Genomic DNA, 16,384 nt, shown 5'->3' on the forward strand with positions numbered 1-16,384 from the left:
TGTGCTCCTCTTTCACCAAGATCTGACAGACCTTTCCTACTGACTTTCTAAGTTGTCTTTGGTGTTTGTGAATTGAGAAGTCTGGAAACTGCTACAGTTCCCTTTGATTCAGTCCGCTGAGGCCTGTTCCAGGTTCGCTGAGGCCTGGTCTTTGTCTGCATGGCCCACACTGAACTGCGCTCTTCTATCAGCCCATCACAACAGACCTTTCCCATCAACCATCCAGGTTGTCTTGGACTGGAAATTTGTTTCACTCTGTCTTTTTGTGGGTTCTGCTGCTCTAGAATTTGTTTAGAGTCATTTTTTTCCAGGTATTTGGAGGGGTTTGGGAGAGAGCTCAAGCAAATCACTGCTTTTACTCTGTCATCTTGGCTCCACCCCCTGAATCTATATTTTAAAAAACCTTGGTCTATCTATACATAGTTTCTGCTGTCCTGCTTTCCAGTTTTCCCAGCTATTTTTGTCAAATAAAGAGTTTTTGTCCATCACTCTATTTATTAGCCAGTACCAGACTGTTTTTTGATGATTACAGCTTTATAATAGTTATTAGTATATTCATAGTTTCTCACAGACCACAAACGACCCCTTATATTCATAAACTATTTTGTTCAGCCATTTCTCAAACAATGGAAAATCATTTTACCTCCAGGTTTTTGCTACCACAAAAACTGCTGATATGAATAGAATACCGTAGTATATTTGCCAGATGTGTAATACTTTATGTCCTAGAGCATATTTAATTCCAGATCAAAAAAGCATTATCTGTTCTGGTTACCCTTCTCCTCAACAAGGTCAACTTCTTTATGTGGCATCATCCCATTTTCTCCAGAATATTGTTACCAATCACCTCCCCTCCTACCTCTTCCAAACTTCCAACTCTCCCCATCTGCTGACTCTTTACATACTGTCCCTATCCCTTTGCAGTATATTTTCATAATAAGTCCATTTTTGTAATAAAATTAACACTAACTTTCCTAGAAAGGATATGTATCAGTCAATTAACTTAAGGCTCCATTCACCATTTCTAACTGCCCAGACCAAAACATGTCTGGGGCAATCACTATATGTTGTCTAGTCCTATTATGATGTAAGTTCCTTGAGGGTAGGAACTATGTTTCTCCTTCTAATTGCATTAACAGAATGTAGCACAGGATCTGGCACATACTCAGGGCTTAATAAATGCTTATTCATTGGGAAATGAAATAAATATCTTTAGTAAAACATTGACATCTAAACATATGTAAAACTGTATGAGTGTGCAAATTAATGTATGTGTAGTTGAAAATGTTTTGAAAGCTCATAGCTGTTTTTACAGGCCAGAAAAAACAAATTCTGCATCTGCATGAATGCAACAACCCTTTTAATTTCTAATAATTGTATATGTATTTTTTAAACAAAGAAACTAAGATGTCCAATGGATGAGTTTATCACATTTTTCTTTCAAGGAAGAACTGTTTGATGATGCATACAGTTTTTACCATGGTAGAATGCGTATCACAAATTCCATTCATAATCTCTCTGTGGTATGGATTCTCTGACACTGCATAAGCGTTGTGCTGACACACAAGGAAGACCTTCCCACATTCGTTACAGTCACAGAGTATTCAGAATAAATGCACTGATTTCAGGCAAGCTCTCCATTCTGGAAGAAGGTCCTTTTACATTTGCTAACGTTCTTTCTTACAGTCAAGACATATTAATTCTGGGATATCAAAGTTAGCAGTGCAATCACAAGGACGATTTTCCACATTCAAAAAATTTCTATCTATCTAGAATGAATTTTTTGTTGTTAGATTGCTACACATTCAAGAGGATGGCCTGTCCACAATTTTTTACATTTATTCGATTTCTCTACAATTAATACTCTTGAAGACAAGAAAGTTCTGCATTTTGAAAAAAGGTCTTTCCTTGTTCCTGACATAAATATTGGTTTTCTCCATTGTGACATTCATGATAGGCCAACTCAAGAAACAGAGCACCTCAGCACAGTCAATTATGAAGTTACACAGAGTTACATTCATTTAATTATTTTTCACTCTAATTTCACATTAAATGTTTATAAGGTTTCTCTCCAAAGTGACACCACTGATATTGGGAAGCTGTGTGTCCAGACTGAAGGCTTTCCCACATTAAATATATTCAGTAGAATTTCTCTTATAAGAATTCCATAACATTGGGTAAGCAATATGCTTACTTGGAAGGCCTTCCCAACATTCATTACTTTTATGAGGCTCCTCATCAGTATGAATTCTCTGGTGTAGACTAAGGAGATCTCTAAAGCAGACTTTCCCAAACTCAAGAATTAATAAGGCTTTACTCCCATATTTATTAACTTATTATTAGTATAGAAAGAAGGCCTCTATGCCTGAAGGCCTCATGACATTGATTATATTCATAAAGTTTCTTTACCAATATGAATTCTCTGATGTAAATTAAGATTGAAAGCCTTGGCACAATGATTACATATATAAGGTTACTCTCCAGTATGAACTCTCTGCTGCAGGGTCATCTCTATGCTCAGGCTGAAGGACACTCCACACAGAATATATTTATAAAATTTTCCTCTGCTATGAAGATTATCATGTCAGATGAGTCATTTCTTCACATGAGAAGCCTTTTCACATTCATAAAGTTTCCAGTGTGAACTGTCTGATGCTGAGTGGTTTTCTCACACACAAAATATCTTTTAACATTAATTTCTCTCATAAGGTTTATCTCCAGTATAAAGGTTCTGTTGCTGGGTAAGTTGTGTGTTCTCTTTAATGGCCTTCCTACACTGATTATATTGATGAGATCACTAATATGAACTCTCTTATGCTTAATAAGATGGTCACTTTGACTAATGGCTTCCCACCTTCATGACATTTATAAGATTTCTCTCTAGTATGAATTTTCTGATGTCGGATAAGAATTTTGTCGATGAGGAAGGACTTCCCATATTGATTACACTCAAAAGGTTTCTCTCCAATATGAATTCTTTCACATTGACTAAGATTGCCTTTCTGGCCAAAAATCTTCCCACACTGATCACATTTATAAATTTTCTCTCCAGTATGAAGTCTCTTGTGTCAGGTAAAATGTGTTCTCCAAAAGAAGGCCTTCCTACATTGATTACACTCAAAAGGTTTCTCACCAGTATGATTCTTTGATGCTGGGACAAGTGTGTGCTCTGGTGGAAGGTCTTCTCACACTTAGCATATTTATAAGGTTTTTCTCCAGTATGAGTTCTCTCATGTTCAGTTAAGTTGCCTTCTATGACAAAAGGCCTTCCAACAATGATTACATTTGTAAGGCTTCTCTCCAATATGAGTTCTCTGGTGTAGGATGAAGTGTGTGCTTAGCTGGAAGGTCTTCCCACAGTGATTGCAATAAGAAAGGTTTATCTCCAGTGTGAATTCTTTGATGCTGGGTAAGCTGTGCACTCAAGCAAAAGGCCTTCTTACAGTGATAACATTCATAAGGTTTCTCTCTATTATGAATTCTTTGATGTTGGGTAAGCTCTTTTTTCACATGGAAGGCCTTTCCGCATTCATTACATTCATAAGGTTTCTCTCCAGTATGAATCCTCTGATGCTGAGTAAATGATTGCCTTGTGGAAAAGGTCTTCCCACAGCGATTACACTCAAAGGGTTTCTCACCAGTATGAATTCTTTGATGCTGGGAAAGGTGTGTGCTCCGATGGAAGGTTTTCTCACACTCATCACATTTGTAAGGTTTCTCTCCAGTATGGGTTCTCTCATGTTCGGTAAGTTGCCCTCTCTGGCGATAGGCCTTCCAACAATGATTACATTTGTAAGGCTTCTCTCCAGTATGAATTCTCTGATGTTGGGAAAGATGTGTGCTCTGGTGGAAGGTCTTCTCACACTGATCACATTTATAAGGTTTCTCTCCAGTATGAATCCTCTGATGCTGGGTAAGTGATTGCCTTGCAGAAAAGGTCTTCCCACAGTGATTACATTCAAAAGGTTTCTCACCAGTATGAATTCTTTGATGCTGGGAAAGGTGTGTGCTCCGGTAGAAGGTTTTCTCACATTGGTCACATTTATAAGGTTTCTCTCCAGTATGGGTTCTCTTATGTTCAGTAAGTTGCCCTCTCTGGCGAAAGACCTTCCAACAGTAACTACATTTGTAAGGTTTCTCTCCAGTATGAATTCTCTGATGTTGGGAAAGATGTGCACTCTGGTGGAAGGACTTTTCACATCGATCACATTTATAAGGTTTCTCTCCAGTATGAATCCTCTGATGTTGAGTGAGTGATCGTCTTGCAGAAAAGGTCTTCCCACAGTGATTACATTCAAAAGGTTTCTCACCAGTATGAATCCTTTCATGCCGGTAAAGGTATGTGCTCCGATGAAAGGTCTTCTTACACTGATCACATTTATAAGGTTTCTCTCCAATATGGGTTCTCTCATGTTCAGTAAGCTGCCCTCTCTGGTGAAAGACCTTCCAACAATAGTTACATTTGTAAAGTTTCTTTCCACTATTAATTCTCTGAAGATGGGTGATTTCTGAGCTCTGGGGGAAGGTCTTATCACATTCATTACATTTGTAGGGTACCTCTACAATACAAATTCTCTGATAAGTTAGCTTTCTACTCTTGAAGAAAACCTTCCCACAATCATTGCATTCATAAGGTTTCTTCTCAGTGGAAATCCTCTCATGGGAAGTAAGGGATGAGTTGTGATTGAAAGGCTTCCTAAATTCATCATACTCATAAGGTTTATCTCCAGTATGGAGTTTCTGATGTTGAATAAATTGTATACTCTCTGGAGAAGCCCCCGAAAAGCTGCTGCATTCAGGGTCTTTTCCTTCAACATCTATTGTCTGATGGCAATTAACAAATAGGTTGATGTTTATGTCTTTCCCACATTCCTCATACTCAATCATTTTCTCTCTAGGATATAATCTAAGGTAATCAATAAAGTCTGACTGAGAAGTGAAGGATTTCCCACATTCATTATACTGAGAAAATATCTTCTCTGAGCAGAGGCTATTATATTTATTTGAGTCTGAAGGTGGAAGGAAGTTCTTTCTGTGTGTAGCACATTTATAGAGGTTCTTTCCTAGAGATGGTCTATTTTGTAGAAAAAGTTTTGGTTTCAGCCTGACACTCTGACTGTATTTAGTACATTCATGACCTCCCACTTCAATTGGAGATTTTGTTTGGATGATTTTTACTTGCTGAGAATTTTTCAACTCAATGCCCTGCTGCCTCCCTAATCTGGCATCACTTTCCCAGTCTTCCTTTAAATTGGAGAGACAGAGAACATCCCCTGTAAGTCTGTTACATCCTAACTGTTCCATCAAAAAGCCCAGTTTTGCAGTTGACTCCTTGCTTTCAGGCTCAGTCTCCAAATCTGAAAGAAATAAAGAAAATGGAAATGTCCCTTTGTACCAACTGCTATACACTTAGCCCAGTTCTGCTTCTCTTCTTAAAATAATAATTTCACCAAATTTTAGGGGAAAGAACAATGATAATACCTTGTTGAGACAGACATCACTTATGGTCTACAAAAAGCTTTCACACTGATCTTCCCAACAACCTTGTGAGGGAGGACAGATATTAAGGCTCGTAAAAGGAAACCGAGATTCCAAACAGTGGAGTGATTTGGATCTGGTCCCACAGGTCATTAGTAACAGATGGGCATCCTCATCACTATCCTCACAGTCTTTCTGCAGCTTCCTCATAATGGAGTCAGCTCATGGTATCTGGAAGTCCTCAGGTAGAGGCTGGATGACCATCAGTCAGGAGGACCTAGGGAAGGATTGCTGCCTTCAAATGTGGCTGGGGGCAGAAGTGGAGGCATAGTGATTGGACTGGCCTCTAGCAGCACTGCGAATCTCGGATTCTGACTCTAAATCTTACAATAGGGCTGACTGTCTTTCTTTTCCATTTATCTAGATCCTAGGGAACTCAGTGTATGACCTTCAAAGGCAAAATGACAGGCTATCAGTATGTGTTCCTGGAGACATGGATCAAAGTCTAATTTGGATCTGAATACTACAGAGCCTGGATGAAGATGAAGGTGATGAGTTAAGGTGAGGCTTCACTGTGCGTGTGACGAGGAATTCTGACCAATCAGCACCTAGTACCCTGCCTCCTTACCTGCCCAAGATTTATTTTGTATCCTAGCCCCACGAAGTACCAGGCCCTGAATTTAGTGCTGGGAGAAAGTGACAAAAAAGGAAACCATCCCTGCCCTCGAGGGTCAGACTTTCTCTTGGGAGGGCAGGGGAACAACACTTATATATGTAAACAGATTCTCTCTCTCTCTCTCTTTCTCCCCTTAAGATCAGAGATGGTTTCACTTTTGGTGTTTACATCCAAATCACCAATAGCAGAGACACATTAGCACTGTCTTCAGGGTTCCTATGCAATGCTTGTCTGTGGGATTCTCCATATTAGTTCCATTATAAATTCATAAAATCCAATGAAGAAATATGGTTTTGTTTGGTGTGGTATTAATAATGTAAATTATTTTGAGAAGTATTATCCTTTCAGGAAGCAACAAGGTGGCAGATGGATAGAGTTCTAATCTAAAGTCAGGAAGAACTAAATTCAAATTTGGTCTCAGAAACTTATTGTGAGACCATGGGCTAGTCTCTTAACATTTGTTTACCTCAGTTTCCTCAATTCTGAAATAGGGATAATAAAAGCACCTCTCATAGCTATTAATAAACAATTTTTCCTTCTTTTTACTATATTCATCTGATACATTCCTGAATATTTCATTTCCACCAATTATTTCATCTTACTTCATGTATAATCATTTTATAATTGCCTGTATATGGATTGTGTGGCTTCTTAAAACAGTTGAGTTCTAAAAATAGAATGATTTCGCCTACCCCAAAGAGGTTCCAGCTGTTTAATGTTTTATTGACCTTTGTTCTAGTAAATAATAATAATGATTGTAACTTTGAATTGGGTGACCCTAATGATTTAAACTATGGTCTTTGTGAAAAATTTTCAGTTGAGACAAGCTAAATTTTAGATAAAGCATCATGTTATCTCTAAGTAATTTGGCCTTTTGATTTCTGATGTGAAGTCACTAATATCCTTTATTTGTCTTATGCAGACACTCCATGATATCATATTGACATGATATCATATTGATATATCCAAACCTACAAGATGGTAGCAGAGAATTTCTCCCACTTTTCCATCTTCATACCATTCATCCCATTTCACATTTTCTATGGTCCAGTGTCCCTGGCCTGGCTGCTGGTCCTTCGACAGGACATGGTGCTTCCTGCCCTCACACTCAGGGACTTCCACGTCCATGCTGATGCTTCCTCGAGCACCTCCAGCTCCTGTGTCCTCCCTTTCTATTCCAGGCAAGGGAGACAGCCAGAGAAAATGCCCAGAGTTGGGAGTAGGAGGGTCTTGTTCAAGAACAGCCAGGAGGGAGGAACACTGAAAAGTTATGGGCTATTAGTATCTTTGTCACTTAAATATTTGCTGTCCTAATTTATTGTCTAACCCCAAAGGTTTAATGAATAAATTTTTCTTTCTCAATGCAGGTTTGTAGGTTGGCATTATTTCTTTTTGTCCAATGCTGAAGACAGCTCAAGAAGAGACTTTGAGAAACACCATCAGACTGGGAAATTTAAAAATCCTGGGCAATTAGAGAAAGACCTGTTGCAGTTGGGTGATGAAGTCAGAAGCCAAAGTGCAGAGGGTTTGACAGAGAAGAGGCCTAGAGGAAGTCAAGCACTCAGTGTAGATGGATGTTTCAAGGCCCTGAGCTCAGAAGGGGAGAAGACATACAGAGCAACAACAAATGGGTGGGTGGGATTCATCCAGAGAGGGTGAGAGCTGGGGTGAGAGTCAGAGCACGTTCTGATCCATGAATGTGGGACACTGATGGGGCAGATGGATAAGACCAAGGGTGGAGCAGAGACGGAAGAGAAAGGGAGGACACAGGAGCTGGAGGTGCTCGAGGAAGCATCAGCATAGATGTGGAAGTCCCTGAGTGTGAGGGCAGGAAGCTCCATGTGCTGTCCAAGGACCAGCAGCCAGGCCAAGGACACTGGACCACAGAAAATGTGAAATGGGATGAACAGTATTTAGATGGTAAAGTGGGATGGGATCAGGTTCCTAAGAGTGCTCAAAGCCAAACATAGTCATTGACCTTTGTGGTGCTGAAGAGGTTGTATCACAGAAAGGAGCGACAGATATGAGATACCCCCTGACTTGGCTTTGGGGTTGGTGGCCATGCCAGGGGTTTGGATGCTAGTCTTCCTGCTGTCTGAGTGACCTTGGCCAAGTCACTACACTCTCTGGGCCTCAGTTTCTTCACCTGTAACATGAGGGGGTCAGAATAGGTGGCCCGAGGGCCCTGCCAACTCTACATCTGGGATCCCAAGAGCCTTCTCTGAGACTGGGAATTGTCAGGAGACTGACTTGCTGAGGTGGCAGGGAATGGCCCTCCTTTGGCTGACACACAGTGGGGGCTTTTCCTCAGAGGCCTGGGCAGCTCTGAGCAGAGGCTCCTGTTCAACTCTATGGAAGGGACTGCACTGACTGATCAGTGAAGACACTGTTGTCAAGGACTCCCCTGCCTGGGGGTCAGTCACTCACTCACCTGGACAGCTGCTCCCTGGGACTCTCCTCTCTGGTATCCAAGGAGCCTCCCTTCGCTCCAGCTGGCAGATCACCTGGGGCTTAGACATGGCGAGTCCTGCTCAAAGGAAGTGGGAGCCTTGGGGTAAGGTTCCAACCAAGCTTAGCTGCCCCAAGCTTCACGCCAGAGAAGATGAAACTAAAGACCAGGGGAAGCAGAGATTCCAAAGGAAAAAAGCCCAGCCCAAACTCCAAACCCTGGCAGAATCCCTAGCTTTCGTTAAGGCTTAGCAAGTGCCCTGTTACATGAGTGCTAACTTGATCTCCTGAAAGGGGCTAGGGCCTTTACCCAGCACCCATCCCACAAAAACTAGGGGCATTTACTGAATGGGGCTCATGCCATTCCCTTCAAATGGAATGTAAGCTCCTGGGGGGGCAGGGACCATTTTGTCTCTGTGTCCCCAGCACCTAGTACTGGGTCTGGCACACAAGAGGCGCCTAATACAAGCTTCATGAGTGAGGGAATGAGCCTCTTGGCCCAAGATGAGGACTCCCCACTCTCTAAAGTCCAAACAGTCCCCTCTAAGCCTTTTCCCAAGGAAGGACCCAAGAACCCCTCTGGGGGCTTAGGAGGGGGAGGCAGAGCCAGAGTCCCAGGGGGAGGCCGTGCTCACCCAGGCAGAGCAGGTTCCGGTAGGTCTCCAGCATCACGTCTCGGTACAGCTCCTTCTGGGAAGGGTCCAGGTAAGCCCACTGCTCCCTTGTGAAGACCACCGCCACATCTTGGAAGGTCACTGGCTCCTGAAACACCAAATGCCTTTCTTTGTGTGTGTCCAGGGACTAGCCCTCAAATGGACCTGGGAGTAAAGGGCCCAGACAGTGGAGGAGAGGGGATGTAGCTTTTGGGGCTCTGGCTTCACTGAGATCCATCCAAATATCTGTCAGTACTTCGGTTTGTAACAGCCTCTGAATCGTCTAATAAAGGAACTGCCCTTGTGCAGGACACGGCCTGGAGTGGGAGGAAGCAGGCTGGATTAGAGGACCTGGGTTCAAACCTCAGTTCTGCTCCTGACTGTGACCTCAGACAAATCCCTTCCCCTCCTGGGCCTCAGCTTCTCCTCTGGAAAAGGAGGGGGTTGGAGCCATCGTGGGCCCTGCAATGGCCTAGGCTGGAGGCCCCCTACCAGCTCCAGAGAATTCCTCATGCGCTTTGACCCTCTTCAAGGGGACACACCTTCTCCCAGGCCTCTCCTAGCATTACAAGTCATGGGAGGACAGGATTTCCCTGAAGGTGGCATCCATCATGACCCGGCCATGGGCAGGAGGCCCTCCTGGTGGAAGCAGGCCCCAAGGCACATCCTAACTTATCAACAGCCTTCCCGAAGATGACTCTCAGGATGGAAGGCAGGCCTGTCCCCCCCATCATGTGGGCTGAGCACAGGTGTCAACCGGACTGGAACCAGACTTGAACCCGGCAATGGCTGGAGCGGAAACAGAGCAGGCCAGAGGCAGGAGAGTCAGGACACGAAAAGCAGTTTAATTAATTTCAGAGTGAGGAAAATGACGATTGCAGATAGAAGGACCCCCTCCTAAGAAGGAAGGCTTATCTTGCAGGCAGAAGGGCAGAGTTTCTATGACCAGGACATAATCATTTGTAGGTCTGTTACCAAGGTAGGTTCATGCGTGGTGTTCCTGAGTCCCAGGGGGACCATTCTTAGGTTGACTGTCTCAAGTGTCAGGGGCTGTGATTTGTCTGTGGGGTATAGAACCCAAGTTCTGTGATGGGAACAGGATTGTGAACATGTCAGAGATAAGATGGATGTTCAGCTCTCAGGTCCCTGGGAAACAGGAGTGAACACCTGGTGCTGGTCCAAGTAATACACTTTGCCAGGGGGTGAGATCATCCACAGTGCAAAGGATTCTTGTTATGCCACACTCAGGGCATAGCCTGCTTGCTGGGCCTCAGCTCTGAGAAACAGGGGTCTCCAAAATATTTTGACACAGGGAGGGGAGAGCAGACTGTCCGTTCCTCCCTTGGCCCCTCCCAGCCAACGCCCAAGGCCACCGCAGCTGTATTGGCTGCCATGGTTCTAGGCTGGCCAGCTGACATTGACCTTGGAGACCATTCACAAGCCTCCCTGACCCCAGGATAAGACTTTACATGGATGCCAACTACATTCCATAGCACTAGATTTAACCTTTAACCGAGAGGGCTTTCTTTCCTGAATTCCTGCTGATGCCAGGATCCTGGGAAATCTTCTCCCTTGGAACCTCAGTTTGTCTTTCTGTAGAATGGGGATGGCCTTGCTTGTACCCTGACAAGTTATGAAGAGCTCCAGGGAAGCAAGGGGAAGATCTGCTATTCTTCGTGGAAGTCTGCTTCTGCCGCCCTCATAGCACAAAGCTTAGTAGGGAACCTGTAGGAACCCCAAAGTCTTCAACAAGGCGCAGAAGGGAGGGACTCAAGGCCAGGGAGAGGTGCTCCCTAAATCATTCCTCAGCTGGGAAGGGAGGTCCTGTGGACTGGGGCTGTCAGAGCTGCAGCTGGGGTCAATGGACCTGCATTCAAATGGGCAGGTGGTTTCCCTGCTTGGGGCCTCGGTTTCCTCTTCTGTCAGGTGAGGGGATCGGCCGAGGTGAACGAACAAAGGTTCTGGTCAGCTCTGCATCTAAGACTCGAGGCTACGTGGAGGATGTGCTCCCCCAGGTCTGGGGTCACTCACCTGGCAGACCCTTGCTGTCAGGAGCACAGGGGCCATTCCTGAATCCACAGAGCTCACTCCTCATGGGGAAGCTGGACAGGCAGAGCTGGGGAGGAGAAGCAAGCCATGAGCAGGGCTCGTCCTGCTGAGGGGGGTGGGGAGATTAGCTGCCCCTTCCCTGTACCTAATGGGAGAGTTGGGCAGGGAGGGCTGGGGAGGAGAAGCAAGCCATGAGCAGGGCTGGTCTTGCCGGGGCTGGACGGGGGAAGAGACCTCACCTCTAAGGAGCCCCTTCCCTATTCCTCATGGTGAAGCTGGGCAGAGTTGGTGAGGCAGGGCTGGGAAGAGAAACAAGACATGAGTGGGGTTGGCTCTCTGGGGGAGAGGGGAGGGCTAGAGAAGCCCCTACCCTATTCCTCATGGGGAAGCTGGGCAGAAGCAGACCTGCTAAGAGAGGAAAGGGGGGAGAGGCTAGAGACTCCAACCCTAGGGTGCCCCCTTCCCATTCATTCTCACCTACCGAGCATAAAGAACAGAGACCCTTGCAGGCCTCACAGACAAAAAGCACCAGTCCCTGGTCTCCAGGAGCTGAGTGAGTTGGGAGAAACAACATTTAGGGGATAGGCAGGACCCCTGGCCTGATAGCCACCCTGCCACCTGGGACACAATCCCCTCTCTCCCTGGAGGCAAGATCATGGGCAAATCATGGAATCCTCTCTGAGCCCCACTTTCTCCCAGAAAATGAGGGTAAGGAGCACGTTGCTGCTACAACTATTTTTTTAAAAATAGGATTTTACTAGTCTTAGGTATTTTAGTAACTAGACTTTTCCCTGGGTCCTTCCAGCTACCCTCTGTCAGGGTGCCATCCTCTAAAACACGGATTTGTTTATAAACGGGACAAAAAGAAATCAGCCAGACAGATGAATTCATTGGTGAATCAGTCAGCGTGAGCCAAATTCCTTCCACATGTTGTCGCCATCCCCCACACCCCCAACATACTCTCACAAAGCTCCTGAGAAAGAACTAAGTGCTTTGGCACCAGAAACATCAGCTGTCGGTATTCTCAGGCACAACGGTAATGAAGGCCAGATCACAAGCAGGGGTGCCAAAAGCCACCCAAGACCGCCAAGGGCTTGCAAAGACAGGGATGGAGAAAGGGGGACAACCCGTGCAAATGCACGGAGGCTGGACATGAGCAACATCTGGTGGCCTGGAGCTGGCCTCCAAAGAACAAGAGGTGGCAATGGGGAGGAGAGGCATGTGCACGACCCCCCAGGAGATCATGTGGGCGGCTCCAGCGCGGGGCTCTCTCTCAGTGGGATCCAGAGAGGCTGTGGGGTGGGGCAGTGGTGGAGGGCCAGCCTTAGAGCCAGGAAGGCCTGGGTGCGAGCTGCCCCTCTGACCCCTGCCTTCCACCCAGGGCACGATCTGCACTGGAGGAGTCCGTTTGCTTTCCCGGGAGTTCCCTCCATCTCCTCCTGGTCCTCTCCGGTCTATTCCCTGCTCCGATCCCTCCCTGGAGCCCAGGCCAGGCAGGAGGGCAAGTGCCCCCTGAATCAGAGGGAGAGACACCCTTGGGGGAAGGAGGGCGGAGGGATGAGAAAGCTGCGGGGGAGGGGGAGGGAGGGTGTGGAGAAAGGGAGGGGGGAGTAACTGGGAGGAGGGCAGAGGTGGGGGGGCCGGGAGAAGGCCGAAGGTCAGGGTGTGCAGAAGGAGAAAGGGGGCGCCTGGTAGAGGGATGGGGGACACACCGTGACCCCTCTGGCCACAATGACCCCCGTCTTCCCTCGCAACTGACCGCGGCCGGCCCTGCCTCTCCCTTGGAGGACTGCGACCCAGGATTAAGCACAAAACGGAAGTTGCGTCAGACAGCACACTCCCATGCCCCGCCCATCCGGGCCGTTTCCATGACAACCGCTCTAGCTGGCGCAAAGGAGGCCTGGGGGCGCTCAGCCTTCTGGGAAACAGGGCTCTGTGGCCCGCCCGGGAGTGCGCAGTTGTGACAGTCATTGGCCCGTTGTCGCTTTGCGCATGCGCCTTCCACTCCCCCGCCTTATACTCTTTGCTTGGCGATTTCACCATCTCTTTTCCCGGAAGTGATCGGTGACGTCCTAGGGGCTGCTGACTCCATGTATCCACGTGCCAGCCAGAGGCGGGGGTCAGGGAGGGTCAGTCCATCCCCAGGGGATGTTCATAGGCAGCAGAGTGAGTCAAAGCGCATTTATTGAGCACCTACTGGGTGCCTGGCCCTGGGATCTACCAAGAGCCACTGGCTGTGCCCAAGAGCTGCCCCCTTCCCCCATGGCGTGTGCATAGGGGAGCAGCCTTGTGAGGGCACTGCTGTCTTTTGTCATTGAGTGCCAAGCACAGGGAGGGATTGGAGGAAGGCTCCCACCATCGTGGGGGGACCCCGCTGGCATGGAACAGAGCCCCCGGGGGAGACAGGTTGGGATCTGGATCCCTGGAGGGGTTGGTTTTGCTGCCAACGGTTAGGGCAGGGGCTGGCACATAGTAGGTGCTTAATCAATGCCCCACCATGGGAAGGAATCACCCAAGATCGGTAGCCAGGAACGTGTCATTTCCATACCCCGTATTCAAGCTAATCAGTGTGTAGTTTATAATTATTTGATGGGTTATCAGTGATGATTGTATCCATGAGTTAAAGAGAATAGGATTAAGTTGAAGTCGTTGTGTTAGAAGAGTTATGACTATGTGTTGATGATTATATTACTTATATCTATCAGCTAGGTTCATATTGTTAGTTAGAAATGTACTAAGAATATAATTGCCCCTGCCCCCACTGTAACATGCTGTAATAAGGGTCATTTGCTGGTGCAATACCCTCTCCCCACTCTGCATCACTACATCCATTCCCTATTGACCTCTGCTTCAAACCCACAACTTCCTTGGACCCTGTGATACTGTTGGTCAGACACTGGGGTCTTGGGACCTTTGGAGAGCTGCTGCTGAGATGGCCTGGAGATGATGACCTGTGGACAGTTTCATGGCTTGTAAAGGTCTGTTGACAAAGGCTATGATTAATGGACGTTTCCTCGGCCAACGGCAAGATTTCCACTCTTCTGGAACTGACCAATCAGTGAATTGTAATGCCTATTTTTAGGGCTCTCCCAAGTATATACAAGTAGCTAGCTGGCAAGGGGTGGAGTCCTTGGTCCTGAAGGTGGCCATGGACCCAGTTAATTAGTGACCACCAGTATCCCTAATAAATTGAACATGCTCAGAGCTCTGTCCTAGTGACTGTTGTTATAGATTGGAATTGTGTGGCTCACACACTGGAGGAATTCTACAGCCACTTGAGCATTTTCTCCAGTGTCCCTGAGAAGCCCTGACACATTGTAGGGCTTCAATAAATGTTTGTGGATTGACTGATGGTTATTTGACTACTCCATATACTCAAAAAGCAACTTATCCCTCAATCCATTGCTGAACAAATTAGGAATCCCTAGCAATCACAAGCACAGTACTTGGGTGACTCTGAAACACAATGGGACAACCATAAAAGAAAATTCACATGAAAAAATAAAAATTTGATTTTTGAGAAAACCAGATTGAAATGCAATGCCTTCCATATCTTTTGAGTCATTTTTTAGGTGTATCTGACTCCTTGTGACCCCATTTGGAGTTTTCCTGGCAAGAATACTAGAATGGTTTGCCATTTCCTTCCCCAGATCATTTTAAGGATGAGGAACTGAGGCAAACAGGGTTAAGTGACTTGCCCAGGGTCACAAAGCTAGTAAGTGCCTGAGGCTGGATTTGAACTCAGGTCTTCCTGACTCTAAGCCTAGCACTCTATTCACTGCACCACCTAGCTTCATATTTCAAAATGAGTATCTAAAGAGGAAAGAAAATCATTCCTGCCTTGGAGAAGTGGACAGGTAAGCCTGGGCTAGAGGTGGGGAACCTGTGGCCTCAAGGCCACATGTGGCCCTCTAGGTCCTCAAGTACAACCGTTTGACTGAATCCAGACTTCACAGAACAAATCCCCTTAATGAAAGGATTTGTTCTGTAAAACTAGGACTAGGTCAAAAGGCTGCACCCAAGGATCCTGAAGGCTACACATGGCCTTGAGGCTGAAGGTTCTCCACCCCTGGCCTAGGCAGAAAGGAGCATATGTGATGAATATAGGTGGCCAGGACACCTGGCCTGGTCACCCAATGGAGCTACTTCCTGCTGTCTGGAAGATGATAAAGAACTAAGACCAAAGGAATCTTGGAGTTCATGTACAGCCAAGTGGAACAGATGTGGGTCATGGTAAGATAAAGGGGGTGACCATTGCTGTATGGAGATGGGGGTAGGAGAGGAAGAGTGCCTCAGGGGGTTTACATAGGTTAAGGAACTAGGAAGTTGAGGTGTTAAGGCACCAGGAAGTTGGTCATCAATATTGATGTTGTAGCCCTTAGTATGAGGGAAAGAGCTGGGGAGGAAAGACTGTGAGCCAGGCACTGGACTCAAAAAGGAAGTTATGGATTGAGTGATGAATCTGGATAGCATGAACCTCAGTGGAAGAGAGGTGGCTGAGTTGTTTTGGTTGGTAGAGGAAAAGTTTGGAAGTGACAATGGGGAGTGAAGGAAGAGTACTCTAACTCCCTCACTAAGACCAATGACTTTGGGGGGAATGAGTGAGAGCATAGTCAGTAACGGAGAGGGTGGTGATAGAAACAGTGCAAGCAAGACGAAGCCAGGTCTCAGTGAGGGACAGAAAATGGAAGGAGCAAGAAAAGAAGTTTTAGATGAAAAGAAGCTTAATTATGGAGCAGAAATTCCAAAGGGCACAATGGAAGGGGATAGCAGATGTGTTGTGGGAGTAGGGTTGAGATGAATGGGAGTCAAAAACTGTGCAATTGGGCTTGGAAGTGTTGTAAAAAATTAGCCACATGTTCAGAATCATTGGGAAGCGCAGAGCATAAGAGTTTTATTTAGCATTTATTAAGCACTTACTACACGGTTAGGCACTGTGCTTAGCACTGGAAAAATAAATACAAAGTGTCAAACTCTTTTTAGGACAGCCACAATTGGCAGGACACTGAGAATGTGTTATGCTCTTTCAGCAAAAGATACTTCACACCTCTCACAACAGCTACTATTTGTGCCCTGCTCC

The 16,384-nt window shown here is 46.0% G+C and overlaps 1 protein-coding gene across 2 annotated transcripts; it reads right to left on the bottom strand.

The window, feature by feature from the left end:
• Positions 1-1,996: 1,996 nt before the first annotated feature.
• Positions 1,997-13,096, bottom strand: LOC114031381 (zinc finger protein 345-like). 2 transcript variants are annotated; one of them, XM_027846444.1, is made up of 5 exons: positions 13,017-13,096; positions 11,287-11,371; positions 9,238-9,364; positions 8,586-8,681; positions 1,997-5,357 (listed from the first exon to the last, which is right to left on the bottom strand). In XM_027846444.1, the coding sequence occupies exons 2-5, from the start codon at positions 11,320-11,322 to the stop codon at positions 3,280-3,282; spliced, it is 2,337 nt and encodes a 778-aa protein (XP_027702245.1). In that variant the 5' UTR covers positions 11,323-11,371; positions 13,017-13,096; the 3' UTR covers positions 1,997-3,279. The 2 variants fall into 2 exon arrangements, with proteins under 2 accessions (XP_027702245.1, XP_027702246.1); XM_027846445.1 differs by lacking the exon at positions 1,997-5,357 and adding an exon at positions 7,335-7,414.
• Between the last annotated feature and the right edge of the window lie 3,288 nt (positions 13,097-16,384).

This window comes from Vombatus ursinus, unplaced genomic scaffold (genome assembly GCF_900497805.2).
Source record: "Vombatus ursinus unplaced genomic scaffold, bare-nosed wombat genome assembly UNPS02015165.1, whole genome shotgun sequence".
NCBI lineage: Eukaryota > Metazoa > Chordata > Mammalia > Diprotodontia > Vombatidae > Vombatus > Vombatus ursinus.

Bases quoted from the DNA above. Each gene is read 5' to 3' on its own strand.
- LOC114031381 (XM_027846444.1), bottom strand. From the start codon at position 11,322: ATGGCCCCTGTGCTCCTGACAGCAAGGGTCTGCCAG. The intron at 9,365-11,286 runs GTGAGTGACCCC...TTGGTGTTTCAG, and splicing joins TGACAGCAAGGGTCTGCCAG to GAGCCAGTGACCTTCCAAGA. The intron at 5,358-8,585 runs GTGAGTGAGTGA...TATTTCTTTCAG, and splicing joins CCCAGGGAGCAGCTGTCCAG to ATTTGGAGACTGAGCCTGAA.